This window comes from Pseudochaenichthys georgianus, chromosome 7, assembly GCF_902827115.2.
Source record: "Pseudochaenichthys georgianus chromosome 7, fPseGeo1.2, whole genome shotgun sequence".
NCBI lineage: Eukaryota > Metazoa > Chordata > Actinopteri > Perciformes > Channichthyidae > Pseudochaenichthys > Pseudochaenichthys georgianus.
The window spans coordinates 22,863,884-22,885,571 of record NC_047509.1 but is presented as its reverse complement, the minus strand read 5'-3'; the positions used below and the strand labels follow the sequence as shown (position 1 = coordinate 22,885,571).

General features: G+C 41.7%; 1 protein-coding gene across 1 annotated transcript in view; it reads left to right on the top strand.

The window, feature by feature from the left end:
• Positions 1-21,688, top strand: part of noc2l (NOC2-like nucleolar associated transcriptional repressor) — a 43,052-nt gene that overhangs the window by 9,957 nt on the left and 11,407 nt on the right. Inside the window, exons 12-15 of the mRNA XM_034086463.1 lie at positions 1,670-1,781; positions 3,942-4,055; positions 5,149-5,250; positions 6,586-6,729. Of these exons, the coding sequence (XP_033942354.1) occupies positions 1,670-1,781; positions 3,942-4,055; positions 5,149-5,250; positions 6,586-6,729 (472 nt within the window). The remainder of the gene's footprint in view (positions 1-1,669; positions 1,782-3,941; positions 4,056-5,148; positions 5,251-6,585; positions 6,730-21,688) is intronic.

The window sequence follows — 21,688 nt, the reverse complement described above, 5'->3', positions numbered from 1 at the left end:
GTCCGCTCACCGCTGCATGTGATCATGCAGAGCTGCGTGTCGACTCGTCAGCAGCAGCTGATCTCTCTCTCCCGTCAGATTAGACTTCACTCGCGTTTATGTCCATATCGATCAGATCCAGCTAGTTCTAGCTAATGATAGGACTACCTGCTTATTAAAAGACACCTAAACAACAAGTGTCGCTATGCAACTGGGTGAGGCCACAAAGTATAGCGCAGCATTATGCATTTGTTTACATGCCCACCGGAACCCCGAGGCATTACCAACAGATCAACGCACAATCAACCCATCCAGGACATCTCTTTCTCCACATTACGTGTTAGACATTAGAATTGACTATTCTTGTCTGTCACATACTCTTCTTGTCTGTCACATAAGTGGCGCAACTGAAGCGGTATTGCGCTAACGGGAAATTATTTTGACCGAAGATATTTAGATTTGCCGTCTAACGGGAACTCTGACGTCCCATTTTGTGTGCTTCGCGGATGCGCTCGGCTCCTCTCGATTGCTGCTCGGTCAGCTTCCGGATGAGGAGGCATTCGTTCGACCAACTTACAGTAGATAACATTACAAACATTAGGGGCCATAATAGTGTAAATAATGTTTGTTTTGGCATTAATAACTGATTGTAATGTTTTCTACTTTTTTACATCTGGGAAGGCATTTGCCTTCATCAGATGGAAAGTGTCTTGACCAACAACTTAAGTATTTCTTATAGCTATGCAGGACATGCAAGCGAGCAAACACAAACAAGAACAAACGAGTGAAATGAAGAATAAAATTGAAATTGTACAATATAATATTGTGGTGGTTCATCTTATAATTCAGGCTAGAGAATGCACCAGACCTGCAAAAATCTAAATGTTCTAGGGGGAGGCCCCCCAAACCCTTCGTGCCATTTCGTCCACGCGTATTTTTCAGGGCAATCTCTATTGGGCTCAGGGCCATCTGTAAATTAGCTTAGATTGCCCACAGGGCCATCTCCCAAAATCCTTAATGTCATGCACTGGTCTCTCTCCACACACACACACACACACACACACACACACACACACACACACACACACACACACACACACACACACACACACACACACACACACACACACACACACACACACACACACACACACACACACACACACACACACACACACTCTTACTTTGTATTGCATTGTATGAGAGAGGTTCCAGGTTGAATTGAGGCGGATATTTTTAATGTTCAGAGGTTGTTATGTTTAATATTCATGAGAATATTTATCATTGATCAAATGATAATAAACAAACATTTGCATAAAGCATATTTGTCCACTCATATGTTGATAAGAGTATTAAAAACTTGAAAAATATCTCTCTAAAGAACCTTTAGAACAGATAAAAAATGTGCGATTAACTATGGACAATCATGCGATTAAATACTTTAATCGACTGACAGCCCTAATATATACACACTACCTGACAGAGCTGTAACTAGTTTAAGCTATCCTTACATACACAGATTAGGTTTCATCATCAAGTCTTATATCTTGACTAATTGGTTGCCTCCTAAATTGTTACGTAAAATGCAGCACAACCGTATTTCACTTATTAGTGAGAAGCCACCATTTTCACTGTACATTTAGCCAACAGCAGGTGGAGACATTGACCAATGTTTTCTTCCTCTGCACAGACTAGTGCCGACATCCAGATATTACCCCCTGAGGATGCACTGCTGCAAAGCCCTCACCCTGCTGTCCGGCAGCACCAACACATTTGTACCGGTGCTGCCTTTCATCCTGGAGGTAAGATATCTCATTAATGTGGATCTGACCGGTTCAGTGCAGCTTGCTTTATGTTTTCCTGCAGTTTAAATGTTTTTCACCAGTTCACTGAACTTAACGTTTTTGAACAATGCAGAATAAACAGTCAGTTGGTTGTCTTTGTCACACATGGAAACAATGAAAAGGTAGATGTGATAAAATGTTCCGTCGGTGGTTTGCTGTGGAAAACATCAGTGGCGTATGAAATGCATTCTGGTCTCAACGGCCACAACTGAAGGAGCTCAGGAGGAAACTCATCGAAAGATAGCACTGTGTGTGTTTGAGAGACACCTCTGTTATCAGACCAATCACGGTTCACCAACTGACAACTTTTACTCGGGGTCAGGTGTTAAGCATGTGATTGTGCGGTCTGCGTGTCGTTTGTGTGCAAGTGTTTATGCATGCTGTGGGCCAGTGTTGTTGTGGTGTGCCGGAGGAGAGCGGTGTGCTGGCGCCAGCTACTAGCCCGGCATGCTGGGATTGGTGTGTGTGTGTGTGTGTGCGTGTGCGTGTGTGCATGCAGCAGTTTGACCAACGTGATACAGGCTTGGTTGTGGTTTGCACTCTGGTCCTAACACGCTGTGCAGACCACATCCTCTCTGCCTATAGCCCACTCTCTACCTCCTTTCCCCGTACACAGTCGAAGCCCGCTCCCTTAACCCCCCAGCAGCAAACCGTGTTTATTTGTGACGCACGATATTTCCTGTGTTTTTTCTTCTTTACTGTTCCCTTTATTAAGGCACTGTTATAGGCAGGCTGAGGTACGCTGCTACTGTTTTAATTAGAGCAGCAGAAGCAACCCCTTCCTCCAGTGTGCCTGTGTGTGTTCTTGCATCTCCGAAGGGGGTGTAGGATTTGGAGCTTCCTGCTTCACTAGCTGTGTGTGTATGTGCATGCACCAGGGTTGGCCCATGCTTTCCCACTTCCCCCTGGCTCCCCCGCAGACCGCCACCACATCCTATGTTTGTACAGACAGCACCGGCCAGGAGCGTTGCTCTGCTTCGCACACTGAGCACAGTAACGACCACACACGCACACACGCACAGAAAAGCTCAAAGATACGTAGAGGCAGAAATAGCTTGATACACAAATACAAAACAGATACACACTAGCGCATTGTGGGCAGATGTGAAAGCTAAAGCTTGTAGACAAATAGCCCACACGTTGGCTAGAATGTACTTTCACAGAAATGTGTCATCTCAGAAACACTGCAGTATGTAAAATTAACTGTGTTCAATGATAATTATCATTATTGAAGGACAGTATTGACATACAGCTGGTTTAATGTTATTGTGCCTTTGGCAGAGAACATGGGTTCCTAATGGTGAACTTGTGAAAAAGTTAGGTGAAGTGGAAGACAAATTTCGATTTGCTGAATGTATATGAAAGCTAATTTCAGACACAGAAACCGTAGCAATATTGAAGTTACAATACAAATAATTATAATAATGGTTTATAACTTATTTTTTTTCTTTTGTAGGCCATCAGCTTTAGGGTTGTGGAAAGATTTGTATTTAATACCCTATTTTCAAGGATTGAATGCGTGAAAGAACACGCTGGATAAATATGCAATTTAAGGTTATTCAGACAAGGATTAATGTTAATTATGATTTAATCATAATTTCTATGAAAAAGTGTTCTATTGTTGAGGAACTGCTTGATTTAAAATGTTCTGTTTGGCTTTGCAAAGGTTGAAAGGATGATCATTCTCTCATCCATACATGATTGTTAATTCAATGAGATGAGCTGTTTTGTGTGTATATGGATATGGTGTGTATGAGTGTTTGGACCCTAGGAAGAATAGCTAACGCTTATGCCAGTGGGGTTACTTGTGAAGTAAAAGGTTTTATTTGTATACATTCCCTCAGTATGGGATTGTTCATGATTTGATATTTGGGACAACAGGTTGATGAGTCATCTAAAACACTTTATTTTACAAATACAAACCATAGGAGACTAATAATGAATACTATCACAAAATAAACCCAGGTTTTCAGATCACATTTTTTGCACTTGGATTCTGTGTCCATGTACTATTCTGATCTCTGAAGATGGTATCCATTGCACTGAAGTACCACTTTAAATGAAGTGTTTCTGAGCTGTTTTTTCAAAGTTAAACAACCTCTTTTTTTTTTATTATAGATCGTCCAACAGGTGGACTTCAACAAGAAACCAGCGCGAATGAGCAAGAAGCCCATCAACTTTGCAGTCATCCTGAAGCTAAGCAAAGTCAACCTCATGGAGAAAGCCTATAAGGTAAGTTTTATTGTGACCCCCCGCTTGAAAGGGCAGATATTTAGAGTTAGGTTGACCATTTAGTGTGGTTGACCATTTAGTGTGACACTGCTCGTTGTGTGCACCTGTTTTGATTGTTGATACTTTTGATATATATTTTTAACAAGATGGTGTAGCAGCTGATCAGTTGAGTGGTTCAAGTCTTAGTTAATGTAATTTCACTATGCTACCTTGCCCTGCGTGTTAGCCTGCGTCTGTACATAAGGGGATTGAGGGCAGCACTGAAAGCTCCTTGTCAGGGCTCTAAAAATGGCCCTCTGTCGCCACGCTCAGCTTGTAGCCAAGAGGATTGCAGCACGGCCCTCTGGGATTATCCCCTGCACTCCGCTCGCTAGGGCTGTTTTCACCTGGGCAGCTGCCACAAACTCCTGCCTCGTAGAATCCCAGCGGTCCCGATTTAACAGGAACTGAGCCGTCTAAACCTGAGCACTCATTAGTCAACATAGGCTAGAAAGTCTTTCATTTGTCGTCCCAACCCACTTCTTGTCTAATACTGCAGACTAGGGCTGTAGCATCTATTGTGTCTTTATAGTCAACATGCACAATAAAAACATTGTGATGTACTGTGATATTGCACTTAAGGAGTTTTTGAGTTTGTTTTAAGAAATGTACAAGAAAACTGCACTTTAAAATGTAATACTTCTTATTTGATTGGTGCCTTTTATCTTCAGTTCAATTTGTTCAATGGAAGCGTGTTGGATTTTTCTAAATAAAATTAAAAAAAAAAATGGTATTGTAATTTAGCAGTATAATTAAAGCAACAGTAAGAGCAGACAACACCTGAATATAAGTTTATATATTGCAAGTTATATCCCCTGATCGTGTCTAGGATGTTGAGTAGGCATGTTATGATCTGCAGAGTATTTGGTGAAGCAATTCTTTCTATACGTCTGAGGTGACCAAATTCAGGTGATGCATGACAGCTAGGCTACATTTAGCTTGATAATTCCGATGGCAATTGTCTTTGTTTATTCTGTCGGACACCATGTTAGCTGATCTCTCCTTTCTAAAGTATGATAATGTTTGTTCATCGTGATGTTCTGTTGAATTTTAGGACGGCTTGATTGACCAGCTGTATGACCTGATACTGGAGTACTTCCACACTCAGGCCACTTCCATCGGCTTCCCAGAGATCGCCCTGCCCACAGCCATTCAGGTAACTCAACCTGCAAACTGAGTCTGTGAGAGGAAATGTCTTTATACACACACACACACACCATCATCATCGGCTGTCACTCGTAGTCGAGTATGACTGTCCTCCTTCTTGGTCCTTGTGGGTCTTCAGGTGGGCGTAGAGGCCGATTCTGGACCCGATTATTCTTGTGCAATGTGGACATGGGAATGTAGTGGTGGAGGGTTTGGGTTGGACCTGTTTGGTGGTTGCTCTCTCCTTCCTGAGTCTGCGCTTGTCTTGTGCAGCATGGCAGAGGTCATCATTATATAGTGCAGCACCCTCACAGACAAGGTTTCTCCAGGTCGCCCTGTCTGTTGCCATGTCTTCCCAAGCTTTTAGGTCTATGTGGCACTTCTTTAGGTTTGTTTTTATGTTATCTTTGTACCTCTTCTTTTGGCCTCCAGGGGCCCGTTTCCCTTTAACAAGCTGGGAATAAAGGACTTGTTTTGGGAGGCGAGAGTCAGGCATGCGGATAACATGGCCAGTCCATCTGAGCTGGTTTTGGGCAATGGTGGCAGTGATGGTGGGAATGTCAGCCTCCTCCAGGACGCTGGTGTTAGTGCACCCTTCCTCCCAGATAATCCTGAGGATTTTTCGGAGGGATCTCTGATGGTATGCCTCAAGTGCCTTTTAAGTGCCTGCTGTATGTGGTCCAGGCTTCTGATCCATACAGAAGAGTGGGGAGCACCACAGCTTTATAGACAAAGATTTTGGTCTTTGCTTGGAGATCACGGTTCTCAAAGACTCTCTTCCTTAGCCCCAGAAAGCCCCACTGGCACAGCTGAGGCGATGGTGTATTTCCTCATCAATAACAGCTTTTGATGATAGGAGGCTGCCAAGGTATGGGAAGTAGTCCACATTTTCCAGTCTGATGTTGTCAATGGAGATGTTTGGGGGTAGGACAGGCGTACTGGTGGTTGGTGGAGGATTTGGGTCTTTTTTATGTTGATGGCTAGACACACACACACACACACACACACACACACACACACACACACACACACACACACACACACACACACACACACACACACACACACACACACACACACACACACACACACACACAGGTGTTACACAATGACATTGATTCAGTCTGAACTAATAAGGAAGCAGTGGGTCTGAACATCATTTCTCGAGTTAAAAACCTGTCTGAATAGATGATTCAGGATCTGCCAGGCTTCATCGGCCCCCCTCAGGGGAAACGACCACAAACCCTCCTCAGCTGTGACAGAACAAACCGTATGGGCAAACTGGATGAATTTTTTTTTACATGGGTTCCTCCTTTCTCATACTCCCCCTCCATGTCCCCTACAGCTGAAAGCGTTCCTGAAGGAATGCAAAGTGGCCAATTACTGCAAGCCAGTGCGCCAGCTGCTGGAAAAGGTACAGGAGAACAGCAGCTACATCACAGCACGGAGACAGAAGGCCGCCTTCGGAGTGGCCGATGCCACCGCTGTGGTGAGTGTGTGTGTGTGTGTGTGTGTGTGTGTGTGTGTGTGTGTGTGTGTGTGTGTGTGTGTGTGTGTGTGTGTGTGTGTGTGTGTGTGTGTGTGTGTGTGTGTGTGTGTGTGTGTGTGTGTGTGTGTGTGTGTGTGTGTGTGTGTGTGTGTGTGTGTGTGTGTGTGTGGTGTTGTGTGTGTTTTTTTCTATTTTTCTCTTCAAAGAGCATCTTCATTACACTTGTTTAAACTTCCAGGTACTCTGGACTTTTTCTTTTTTATATCTGTTGGTATTAGGTAACACACTTCTTCACCTCAGACTGTATTGAGGGTTAGGTTTACAGTTTTTCTTAAAAGCTGTAGAGGAAACATTAAAATACACTCTTTCAATTAACAATTTCCGACATGTGCAAAGAAAAATTTAGAAAATATTTAAAGGCTTTATTGTAATATGCTTAATAGCTATAATATAGTTTTGGCAATTCAAAATTGAAGTCCCAGGGTCCTCCAACAATTCCTTATACATTGGGGATGTGCACCTCCATCACTGAGGCCGATGCGATACACATCTCTATACGTTGCCAACGATACCATACATTAACGATACATTTGAAGCGCCATGCGATACGATACAATGTGTGTGTGGCGCAGTGTGTTGTGCGTAGGTGTTCGGATCAGGGGGTCACAGGTTCAAAGCCCACTGCAGTCAGCATGTCGTTGTGTCCCTGGGAAAGACACTTCACCCCAAATTGTTCCTGTGGGGATTGTCCACAGTATTGAGTATGTAAGTCGCTTTGGATAAAAGCGTCTAACATGTAATGTAATGATTCACCCCTGTTGCGATACAGTTCGATACGATTTCATTCAACATTATGTGATTCGGGGCGATACGATGCAATTCAATACAATGCAAAATAATTAGGGATGCATGATATTGGGTTTTTGAAACCGATACCGATAACTTCCTGCTTCTCAAGACCGATACCGATAACCGATAATAAAAAAAAATGTACGCCACTAATTATTTTAACGAGATTAACGCATGTGTATTTTTTTTCCTTGGCCGCCCCGTAGTTTCAGAGCGCATCGAGTTTAAAATACCATCTACAAGCTGATGCTGACAGCCCCGCTCCTGCCGCCCGCTTGTGGCAGACCACACTTCCACGCTCACCGGCAGGCACCGACTTGCCACCTGGAGGACCGGGAGGGTGTGTGTATGTGTGGCCCGAGCGAGCGAGAGACCTTATGTGCATTGTTGTTGTTAGCATCTGGTGCTAGCTAGCTGCGCTAACGGATATAAGGAGCTGTTTAAATGAAAACAGAGGAGCGACATTTCGCCACAACTGCGCCGAGCACTTGACTTTATGCAGGAAGCAGACAGCGGGACGTTGTACGAAAAGTCAGCACGGATAGTGGGCGCAACATGATTGCAGCGTCCAGGCAGCTCCGGTTCGAGCATATGCCTTGAGTCAGAGATGGAGTACTCGAGTCCTGGACTCGGACTCGAGTCGGACTTGAGTGCCGATTTTCGGGACTCGTGACTCGATTCGGACTCGCGCACTGATTGACGCGACTCGGACATGGACTCGTGAATTCTCGCACAGGATGACTTGGACTCGGGCTCGTTAATTCCCCCCCCCCCCCACGATGACTCGGACTCGACTCGTACATTGACGCTCCGACTTGGACTCGGACTCGAGCACATTTTCTCTGGAGTCTGATGTCCTCTATCCTGTATGGCGAGTTCACGTACTGGGCCCCGCTGTTCCAGTCTAGAGATGTCTACAGACACACCCCGCATCGTGCTGTATGCTTTCACACATTCTGCTTCCACATTGGAAAAGAGCAAAATGCTCGTTATGTGGAAACAATATAGAAGAGAAGGCTCCGTAACACATTACTCTAAGGATCGAGTTCAGACATATAGGCTGTCTTGAACACTATCATCAGAGTAACGTGATCTAATCAATAAATAAAGATTCAGCCGATAACGAAAGCACATACTTAACATGCAGAATGATGTCATTTTGCATGCTAAGTAGCCATGTGCTTTCTGGGGATAAATCTTTATCAGTAAACTGATTTAACCCGTAAAAGTCCCTTCAAAATAAGAGTCCCGATCTTATTACTATCAAAATAAAAGTGCAAAACGAAAACTTTACCATAGGAAAATATTGGCATACAAATATAATCACTTCTCTAAAAGGTAACTCATTTTAAATATAGTTTATTTATATATAATAATAATATTAATACAAGAATTGTAGCCAAAGTCGCTTCACAGCAGTTCAATAGACAGGATAACAGCAATGTAGAGGAGCAGCTACATTTCAAAACATATATCCACGAAGATTAATACATGAAGACTTGTGACTCGGACTTGACTTGGACTCTTCTTAAGTGACTCGGAATTGGACTCGGACTCGACTTGGACACTCCTTGGGTGACTTGGACTCGACTACGACTCTCCCTTGGTGACTCGGACTCGGACTCGAAGAGTGGTGACTCGAGGGTGACTTGGACTCGTGAATTGGTGACTTGACTACAACACTGCCTTGAGTTGCACACAGCTCCAACGCTCGCTTGCGCGCGCACGCACGCACGTACGCACACACACACACACACACAATGTATTGTATTATTGTCTTCGTGCGCTTTTAACACACCATCGTAGCGATGGCGATGTTTCAGGTGACTGATCAGGTTCGAAGTATTAGGGAGCGCTGGATTTGTGAAGAACTCCCCTCTTCCTAAACCACTAATACCACAGTACTGGCAAAACGGGAGGAGCCGAGTGAAAAACAAGCGCCCCTCATCCCAATCCACCCACACCGCAGTATTTTTTTCTTTTTTTTTACCCAAAAAAAATATTGTATATTATCGGGGCTATTAATACTGGTATCGGGTTTATCGGGATGACGTCATAATTCCTAATATCGGACCGATAATTATCGGGCCGATAATTATCGTGCATCCCTAAAAATAATGATACAATTCAATATGGTACGACAGAGGATTTTTGTTTTATTCCTTATGCAGCAAATCATAAATTAACAAAAAAGTGCTTTACATATTTGGTTCTCTCTACTAGTACTGCGCATCCCATCATGCTGTTTATTTTTTACCTTAAAGGGGACCTATCATGCAAAATGCACTTTTGTACGTTTTTTATACATGAATATGTGTCCCCGGTGTTCCAGGGAACTCACCAAGTGTCAGAAAACACAACCCTCTCTCTTTTCCTCCATACCCAAATCTCTAAAAACGGATCTGACACAGACTGATCCAGATTTGAATGATTCTCTACGTCACAGAAGTGGTGTTCCGCTTAGTGGTCAATTCTCCACCTATCAGGGGAATGTGGGGTTGGGCCACGGCCGGCCATTGCCGCTTGAAAGCGCTGGAGACGCTGTAGTACATATGCCAGGCCTGTAATTGGCGCTGTAGTCTGCCTCAAAAGCAGCGAAGAAGACTTGCCTGCATGGTTGCCATGGTTGCCCTTCTGTTTATTCTCCGCCGTGGCTCTTTTTCTCCCTCCCAGAGGCAAGCGTTTGCTCCTGCTGCTGTTATTCAATACAATCCCTCCCCGTCGGGGCAAGCACTGTAATTCTCTCCGGTAGTCCACCAGCAGATGACTAACACCCACCTCTCCGCCTCTTCCAAGGAACGAGGGGACCGTGCGGCCGAGTTTCAGTTAGATTTTTTTTCCGCCGGTCAACATTTCCGTTAAAGTTTAAATCTTCCGGACAAAATTAGAAAAGTGCCGGTCAAAGGACTTCTTTGTTATTTATTGAGCTTTAAAACAAACAAATGTTTTAAAGCTCAAATAAATTGAGCTTTAAAACTCCGATCGATCGGTCACCGATCGAGATCGGCCGATACTCACTCTCTACCGATCGATCGGTGCTCTCTAAACATGCCGATCGCGAGAGCCGATCGCATGACGTAAAATACATGACACTTTTCTCTGTGTGCGGCAAAACAAGCTCGCCAAAATGGCTTCACCGGTCTGGCATTATTTTAAGGTGTCTGAAAAAGACAGTAAAATAGCAGTATGCAACGCGTGTGAAGCAGAAATCCTGCAGCTCCGCCCGCCAGACTGGTAAGCGGGACGAAAAGAGTTAGACCTAACACACTTAGCTATTTTATCTACCTCTGGAACAAGCTAAACTAGTTATAAATATATTTATTCTTCACTGTCGGGTCATTCATTACTGGATCAGTGAGCTGCATGAGATACTGACAGGCTGTCAGGAGAGAGAGAGAGGGGGAGAGAGGGGGGAGAGGGAGAGAGGAAAAGAGAGCGCTTCCGCTAATTTCTCCCGTGTTATTATCCAAAGTGAATGTAAACTTGAATAATGTACATCATTTTAATGTAATAATTAAGTTGATTGTTGTTTGTTGAAGCTCCAGTGAATGAGCCCATTAACTGAGTTTAAACATCACTTTAAATGGAAGATTTAAAGTGATGTTTAAATCTTCCATTTAGGCCCCGCCCACTCGATCAATCTGTCCATTTCATAATAATATATGATATGTTTTATAATGATTGATCATTAAAGTGTTCTCAAAGCTGGTAAAGGTGCAGCTAGTTTGAATGACTTTGTATACTGCAGGGTAGCTTGTGAATTTACTCCAGGTGGAACTAAAGTCTGATTTAACACTTGATTATATTTCACATCATTCATCCACATCTGTAACTGTAACTAAAGGTATTAAATACATGTAGTGGAGTAGAAGTACACCATTTACCTCTGACTTATGTTCACTGCCAACCTAAAAGTACCTCAAAAATAGTAATCAATAATGTATTGAAAAGTTATTTGGCTGATTGTTTTATATTGGCTCAGCCAGGTTATATGGGATGCCCAGTCTACGTACAGATGGGTCACTCATTTTGAAATATTAAACTTAGTTTTCTTTTCTTTAATTTTTCATCCTCATGTAGAATGCTATTATGAAACACACATTTGGTTGTTTATAGCATAAAGAACATCTGATATATTGTGAGTTAGGGAAATAATCATTTGAGTATGTGTTAGTGTTGTCACGATACCAACATTTTGGTACCGATACCAAGTCAAGAATTGCGATTCCGATTCTTTTTCGATACTTTTCTTAAAAAAAAGGAAACACGGAATATCGGCTTTAAAATTAGGAATAACAGATGATTTTAGCAGTCAGAACAACTAAAGCAGCAGTGTTACTAAGAACAGAAACGCCAAAGAGTCACATCTAATATAAATATATATATATAAAAGCATTTATTTTAATTGTGTAGCAGTGAGTTTAACATTTTGGCAGCACTGTTGAGCATTTTGAAAATGTATTTTCATGCCTCTGTGCAAGGCTTAGTCTTTCTATCTTTATAGCCACTGGTGTAACTAAGTTCATAAACTCAAGTACTACTTGGGTACAATTTTGAGATACTTTTCAATGTTTCTTTTGCTACTTTGTACTTCTAATCCACTACAGTTCAGAGGTACATGGTGTACTTCTCCTCCACTACATGTATTAATCCCTTTAGTTACTTCACAGATCTGGATGAATGATGTGAAATCTAATCAAGTGTTGAATCAGACTTTAGTTCCACCTGGAGTAAATCCACCAGCTACCCTGCAGTCTACAAAGTACTTCAAACTAGCTGCACCTTTACCAGCTTTGAGAACACTTTCATGATCAATCATTATAAAACATATCATATATATTATTCTGAAATAGACCAATCTGCACAATGACTACTTTTACTGTCCCTACTTTAATACTTTTACTTGAGGAACATTTTGAATGCAGTACTTTTACTGTAACAGAGTATTCCTACACTCTGGTGCTTCTAGTACAAGACCTGAGTACTTCTACTTTTACTGTCGCTACTTTAACTATATTTTGATGATAATACTTTTGTACTTTTATTTGAGGAACATTTTGATTGCAGGATTGTTCCTACATTCTGGTACTTCTACTTTAACTCAAGTACAAGACCTGGGTACTTCTACTTTTACTCAAGTACAAGATATATACTTATACCACCTCCGTTTATAGCCTATGAAAAAAACTAATAGAAAACGAAGGCTAAAGCTAACGTTAGCAGATAGTGATGCTAGTTTGCTAGTTAAGTTTGCTCAACGATAATATTGCGACAGAAAAACTTTTCAGTGCACATCACGCTCTGCCGCTCCCACAGGGAGCTCTGCTCTGAACACCTGAACGGCCCGTTCACAGACTTCTGGCGTCTTTTTTGTCAACAAGCCGAGGCGCAGCGGCCATGCTTCTTGTTTTCTCACATGCTCTGGCAGCTAGCGCGTGGCCGCATGCACGAGAGAGAGGGGAGGGACTTAGAGCGTGCTTGAGAGGAGCGGGACTGCAGGCACGGCTGCATTGCAGGGAGTGGAAGCAGAGCGCTGAACACACACGGCTCTTATTAAAACGGCGCTTTTTCACAAGAGTACTTTTCCCCGTCATTCTTAAAGTACCGATACTAATGAAACGGAGGAATCGTACCGTTTTTAACGGCAGGGTATCGCGGTACCTTTCAAGTATCGGTACACCGTGCAACACTAGTATGTGTATATAAATATGTAATTTACAACAGCTGTAAGATGCTTGAAAAGTGCTTGAATTTGACTTTGGTAAAGGTGTAAGAACCCTCTGACAAGATGAGAGGATATTATATGAATACATCGTTTTTTTAACGATGCAATGCCACTACAATTGATGCCTCGCAAGTTTAACCCAAACTGTAGCCGATGTGCACTCTTTCAACCGCATTTTGAACGGTTATGCCGGTGCACCGATGCAAATCGGTGAATCTTAACATCCCTATTATACATACATAAGATATCAACAACACAAAATGCAGAAGAAAGACAAATAGGAAGGGGGAAAAATGTAGATAGTTTCTGCAAGTGACCAATGGGCAGGTTAATGCAGAAATAAGAAAACTAAATGAACGTAAGATCAAATAAAAACAGAATTAAATACTGTACAGTGGAATACAAATGCTGCTGCTTGTAGTTGTTTAGTTTACTCAACATTTATATACCATGAAACTTGTATCCATCTATACCAGGGGTGGCTAACCCGCGGCTCTCGAGCCGCATGCGGCTCTTTGCCTAGTTTCATGCGGCTCTTCAGTTCATATCGAATTGTATAGCCTATGTGTGAGTTTGGGGGAGAGACACTGACTAGTGTTGCACGGTGTACCGATACTTGAAAGGTACCGCAATACCCTGCCGTTAAAAACGTTACGATTCCTCCGTTTCATTAGTATCGGTACTTTAAGAATGACGGGGTAAAGTACTCCGGTGAGAAAACTGAAATCGCTCCGTTACTTTCGTCCCGTGTTACTTTCGTCCCGTGTTACTTTCGTCCCGGTATCAGTATGAGAGGATGACAGCGTGTCTAATTTTGATGTGGCCCAAGAGCCAATCACAATAATACCTGCGATGCAGTGAACCAATCACCTTTGAGGGGGGGGGAAAACCTATCGTTGATTAAACACTATCCAGAGTTTCCCCTACCATTGTCTTGGAGGGGCACTGCGCCCCGCCAACGGAGCCCCGCGCCCCCCCTTGAAATTCAAGGTGTTTAAAAAATATATAGAATTTTGTTTTTAATATATATATATATATATATATATATATATATATATATATATATATATATATATATAGCACCAAATTGCAAATAATCTATAAGGCAAGGCAAGGCAAGTTTATTTATATAGCACCTTTCAGCACCAGGCAATTCAAGGTGCTTTACAAAATTGAAAGACATTCAGACAAAGGCATTTAAAAACAGTAAAAGATAAAAGAAACATTAAAAGAAAAATGAAAGACATTAAGAAAATGGCATTTAAAATCAGTCATTAAAAAGAAAAGCTAATACAATAAACATTAAAAGTTACAGTGCAGTCTAAGATATGAATAGTTCAATTATTTCGGTTCTTGATTTTTAATTTACTCAAAGAACCTCCCTTTGGAAATCCGAACATTTCCGTCCAGATTTTTAATTTAGACAGACGGTTTTCACCATGTTTTGCTCGCATGACATCCACAATTGGACCCTCAGGAGGGTGTACTAGCCCCTACTCTGCTTTGCGTTCCATAACAAAGTCTGTAAGTGTTACCTGAACACCCCATGTTACCAAAACACTATTTTTCACCTGTCGGTGATGTGATACTTGTTCCTCAGTACAACTCACCTAAAAACTGAACGTAAACCCTGGCTACGATGGATATCCCAAATATCCTACTTTCGAGCAGTCCCTCTCATAAATTTCATGGAGAAATTAATTAAATTTAAATTTAAAACATTAAAAGAAAAAATACATGGATAAAAGTTACAGTACAGTCTAAGATATGAATAGTTCAATTAAAAGCAGCGACAAAAAGAAAAGTCTTCAGCCTGGATTTAAAAGTAGTCAGAGTTGCAGCGGAACTGCAGGTGTGAGTTTGTTCCAGATATTTGGAGCATAATAACTAAACGCTGCTTTACCATGTTTAGTTCTGACTCTGGGGACAGAAAGCTGACCAGTCCCTGAAGACCTGAGAGATCTGGATGGTTCATAATTTAGCAGGAGGTCAGAAATGTAATTTGGGCCTAAACCATTCAGTGCTTTATAAACCAGCAGCAGTATTATAACTACTGTCACTTTTCACATTGAACTAAATAAATAAACTAAACGCTTTCATTTTAAGTTGTGAGTTTAGTGTTTTTGACCCTAAGAAACACTGATGCATTAATCAATAACAATAATCCACAGCTCCTCTCTCTGCTCCAGAGGATTTAAAAAATATATATCCCAATGCCACAAAAATGAATGAAAGTTGAAATCTTGTCTCCAGAAAACAAAAAACTGTTTGATGTGGCTCTTTGCAGTAACATAGAAAAAAATGTGGCTCTTAACCTCTGACTGGTTGGCCACCCCTGATTTATACAGTTATAGCTAATTGGAAGTTGAGGAGAGCAGTCGGTTGGCCTATAAGCAGAAAGCGATGAAGTATTCAGAAAGTAGAAGTACCAGAGTGTAGGAATACTAAATAATAATAAAGTACTCATTATGCAGATTGGCCCATTTCAGAATAATATATATCAAATGTTTTAATTATAAGCATTGATGCATTAAAGCAGGCATCCTCAAAGTCCGGACTCCGATCCAGACCGAACCACAACTGTCTCTGGACTCTGAGAAAATTATACTTTTCATATGTATTATCTGTGTTATCTGCGAGACATCGCCACAACGCAACAAGTCAAAATTCTCCGCTATGTGCACTGCAAACAGCGCTCTGCATGTACGACTGCTCCACTGTCTGTGTGTATCTGTCAACGCATTGGTCCAATCACATTCAGCATCCCGTCAGCGTTTTTTTCCCCCACCAACAGTCTGCGAATCAGAGGCACAGTAGGGCGGGTCTTCGCGGAATGCGGGTGGGAAAAATGCGTGTGTTTTTTTTAAAAAAAAGAAAGAAGAGCGAGAGTTAACAGCCCATCTAGTTGCATCTGTACTGTAGCTAGCTAGTAGCCTAGTTTCACCTACCGGGGTGGCATGGGGTGGCAACTGCCACCCTAAAAATAGGCCTTGCAACCCCAGCTGCCACCCCAGTTGGCAGCTTTGTTTTGAAAGAAAAGTTGTGGTTCATCGGACATTTATGAGAGAAAGTCTCTAATGTCCGAATGCAAGTGAATGCAGCACAAGATGCACGTCATGTAACCCCTCCCCCGGTCCTGGCGCGAGTGTGGAAATATGATTGGCGGCGATTTCATTTGAACGGGACGGCGCAAAACGAGAAGCATTCGGATGAGGTATTTGCGGTCTACAATGACAGAAAAGAGACTGTCAAGTTTGGCTGTACTCAGCATTGAATCAAAACGCACTAAAGCTTTGGATCTCAATAAGTTTGTGAGGCGTTTTGGTGAACAAGATGGTAATCGCCGCATTCAGCTGTAATATAGTGTTAATTTCGTCAGCTATTTTTTTATTTAGTTTTAGTCTTAGTCCTGTGTTTTTAGTTTTAGTCATATTTAGTCACCTTCATCCTGTTTTTATTTAGTCAAGTTTTAGTCGACTAAAAGTCTGAGCATTTTAGTCTTATTTTAGTCTACTTTTTGTCAATGAAAACTGTTGAGTCTTTTTTAGTCATCAAATTATATAGAACATTTCAGTCAAACTAGTCTAGCCAAAACCAATAATTTGTCATTTTAGTATATATAAATAAATAAGATTATATCTTGTCCTTATTTGATGAAAAACATGAATCAGGTTTGTGGTGTCTTTACCTGTGTTATGGCCACATTGCTTCCCTTCTGATAAAACAATGCATTCGCTTTTTTTCTCCGCCTCATTTTAGCCAAAATGGGCCCAAATGTCACATCGTTTCTTTCTCCCAAGCAGTGGTGGCTTTAGACTTTTTCGTTGTCAGTCATTTTGACGGACAGGATCGTAACATTTCCGTCATAATCCATTATTATCCGTCGAGTGCACAATTTATCACTCACTCGCGCTGACGGGGGGTATTCGGTTAACGCAAGTGCGACCACTGCTCCAAAGCCCTGTTGGTGCCATTTTATTTTCTGTTAAATAAGGTTAGTTAGACCATGAGTTAGACCCGAGTCTTCCTGACAGTTCACAGTGTGCCGCTGCCCGGTGTAATTCAAATCTACCGCCGCGCACAGCACAGACACACACAGCTGCTGCCCTGCCGCAGCACCGGAAATGGAACTGCTGGGAGAAAAACTGACTATCAGAGATGTAATGTTATCTTTGATAATATTTCGTCTCTTCATTTTTCGTCAACGAAAGTAAAGAGATTTTGGCATAGTTTTTATTTAGTAAACTACATTTTCGTCTCGTCACTTTTCGTTAACGATATTGCATGATGATTTTGTTAGTTATTGTTTACTGCCGTCTCGTCATCGTCTCGTTTTCGTCATGGAAAAAAAGGTTGTTGGCGAACATATTTCGTCATAGTTTTAGTCAACGAAATGAACACTACTGTAATAGAGATGTCAACTTGATGCTCTGCTCATGGATGAGCATACAAAACTGTTAAGATGATGACCTTACGTGTGTAAATATATTTTTTTCTTTGTGGGGGTCTGACCCCACAAAACAGTTTTAAGTCCTGAGAAAGTCAAATAAGACGGTGTAAAACTACACTGCCCAGCCAAAAAAAAGTAACCACTTTGATTGAACTAGGCCAGTAGGTAAGGACTTTCCACTGGATAATAACTGAAGTATAAAATAATGCATGACTGAAGTGATGGAGACCATGTTTGAAGGGCTGTGCATCTTCACTGGTCTCACGATTCGATTCCATTACGATTATCCCGTCAACGATTCGATTCAATTCGATATCCCGATGCATCACGATACATCACGATTCATACCAATGCGTTGCATCCTCAATTTTCTATATTACTGCACACGGCTTATTTTTCATCAATGCATACATGCAGTAAATACATATGAACTCTCTTTTTATTATTTAGAAAGTGCTTCAGAAATCAATAACATAAATGTCTTGACATTAATTTATAAACCAAAATAAATGAATTGTATAGGTCTAGCCTCCGTTTGTGAAGTTGTTCCATCCTCAAAAACAAAAAAATAATGCTTCTGCAGTCTAGCTGCAGCTTCTAGCAACGGTCTTCTGTTAAAAAAAGGACACTGAATGTCCTGAATGTGGCATCACACACAGGACTTGAGTCTGAACACAGCAGACAACAGGAGTATTTACAACAGCATATACAAACAAAAATACTGCATGTGGGTCTTATTGTTACATAAATCCCATGAATGTATGAGATTAAATTAGCTTCATTAAATCTCAGTGATTAAGTGAATAATAAAGTTTCTATCAGGTCACCATCAGCCTGTCACTCATTATTTTCAGGGAGGGGGTGGGGTTTGGAGGAACGGAAGAGACGGTGATCGCGGAAGCTTTTTTCCTCCTGCCTTCACAAACTTTACACACGTATATATCGTCTGAAAATTGCTAGAGGACATTCATACTTTGCAATCCAAGACTTAATTAAATCCACCAAAAACCTGACATGATTGTAACGCGATTATTTTTGAAAAACTTAAATCCCTGTGCCGCAGCGACACGGAGTGATTCAGAGCGGGTCCTTCTGCTGTGGGGTTCTGGACTGGTGGTGTTGTGTTGGTGGATAAAGCAGACTGCTCCGTGTTTGGTGTTGCTTTGTCGCTGTCACGTCTGTTCCCTGATCTCTGCGTCACCGACCGATTTGATATTAAAGTGACAGGGAAAAAAAACGTTATAGTAAAGCCGCGGCCGGAAAATCAGGAATCAACGTTAATACGCTATAACCGATTATCTTCCGTCACTGCATCGATACCGAATCGTCCACGTCCGTATCGCAATGCATCGTAGAAACGCTTATTTTCAACACCCCTAGTTTCAGGGCTCGAGCTCAAGGACGTCCCGTCGTCCCGGGGCCGAAAAAAATAGTGTCGGGGAGGATAAAAACTTATTTTGGGACGAGAGTTAAAATAAAAATACCCTGCTAACTCTACTACAAACGGCGATGAAAATGAAACCGACTGCACGTTTTGTGTAGCACAGTTATTAAACCTCCTTGTCAACATAAACACACAAGCACAAAACATTTAGAAACCCGCGAAATACACACACACACACACACACACACACACACACACTGTACGTGGCTACAGCTGTGCCGCTGGCTGTCAGTCAGCCACACAGCTGGCTGTGCCCGCGAATTCCTGGCCCGCAAATTTGCGGGTCTAGCTATGTACTGAGTGTGTATTTCGTGGGTTGAGTGACGTACAATGGCATCCCGTGGAGGAATTCTGAAATGTTTTACCATTACATCACAAAAACGCACAGCAGAACCAGACCCTGGAGCGCCGGCCTCTTTATTTACTTACTCCTCTTCATCCCCTATGGCAGGGGTCGGCAACAGGCGGACCGCGGTCCGGACCCAGACGCCGACCTATACGGACCCGGAGCTATAATCAATACATTAATAGGGGATTTTTCGGCGCCTCCCGCTTTTTTAACGCTGATTTGGGTGACTTGTGTAATTCGTGGAGAACCGAAGATTTTCGTTTTGGGGGGGCGGGGGAGTCCGTCCGTCAGTCTGACTGACTGACAGACAACTTCTCACTTCAAAAAAGAAGAAATCTAGACCGCAAAAATAATTAAATAAGCGACCAAGGACAGGTTCCTTGAACACAACACGAGCGTAACGTGTCTTCACGTGGTATATGTCTCGTCTGAAAGGAGTGCTAACAGAGAGCACCGGAACGCCGCTCCAGCCCTTAAAATATTGCAATACCCATGCCGCAGTGTTTGCGTGGCTGTGTCTTTAGTTGTAAGCACAGTGGCGATCTGTTGTTATTAGCATCTGGTTAGCTAGCTATGCTAACGAATTTAAAACGATTTTCTACAACCAGGTGGAAGAGAGCTCTCTCCTGAGAGGCTCAAATAACCTCAGCTCAGTGAGGTTAAGGCACACCTTGATATGATCAATATAGTTATTAATGAGACTAAATGAAAAACGGGTATAAAATACCTGTAACAAAAAAGTTGTTAAAAATAACAAGAATATAGTTTAAAATGGGAGTGATTTGTAAAATATCCAAAAAGAAAAATATGCTAACAGTTCCGTTTCATATGGGTGTTGAGAGATGTATCCATAGATCTCTTAATGTTGCTCTCAAAGTGTACCAGATTGATGCTTTTAACTTCAATATTTAAAAAAAAAATCTTCCCGGGAGAGCATGCCCCCGGACCCCCCTAGAGGAGGTTAGGTCCCCCCCCCCACTTAAATCATGTTCACATAGATAGGATACTAAATACATTTGCACACATCTTGTGTCCATATCTTTCTGTTTTGGTGGTCATGCCACACCGTGCACATGCATGCATACGTGAGTCATGGTGAGATATCTGGATTAAGAGGTTGCTTTTTCTTTGCACAGCCTGAAAGAAAGGCCAAATTAATGGGCTGTGATTTTAGTTTTTTTAAGCAGAGGTTGAGTTCAATAATTTGTACGACCCTCGGAGGATGTTGTAAAAATTGAAAGGAAAAAGGTTCCCCACCCCTGCTGTAAATAATAATAAAAACCCTTGATTTTTAACTTAACATCTCTGTCTCCTATTGATCTGAGTATATTATAAAGAATAGCCAGTTAATTGAAGCATTATAGCACAGGCCTTTGTCAGATGGTATATCACGCTGTTTTTTTTCTGCTTCGAATAGTTCTCTCTTTTTTTCACCATACCTGTGTTTGCATCACTGTAACCAATGAGCACCTGCATGTGTATGAGAATGGCCCTGACACAATTTCAGCCCAGATTTACAAACTCCTGGCAGGACAAGCTTGAGCTCAATTCTTACACTGAATTTAAAAAAAGTGAGTGGGGGACTGCAATATAAGAGGGAAAGAAAGAGAAACTTTAAAACTGTTCAATTGTTATGATGTGTAAAGACTGATATTGTTCTATAATCGTCTGAAACTGTTAAGTCATGATGTGAAACGGTTAACAAAGAAAAAGGGACTCTCAAGCTGCTGCTACACTTTATTTTATTTATCTAAAATTAAGCACTTTTAAGATGCACATATTTTCAAAAGCTATTTTATTTATTTTCTCTATTTTATTTGTAAATGCAGCCCGAGAGGAACATTACACATATCCACAGTATTTACTGTATATCTGTATAGTTCAATGTTAATTGACAATAAATATTGTTGTTTTTGAATTGTACTTTATTTATTTGATTGGCAGTCAGTTGTTGATTACATGCAGACGTTGATAAAGCTACAGGTCACTTCAATATATATCACACTAATTCATGAAGCAATTTAGACATTTTGATGTTCCGGACCTTTGCATGGGGAGATTTTCTCTAACTGGACCTCGTTGAATTTTAGTTGAAGACCCCTGCCCTATGGGTTATAAGGAAGAGAACCCTCCATCGTATTT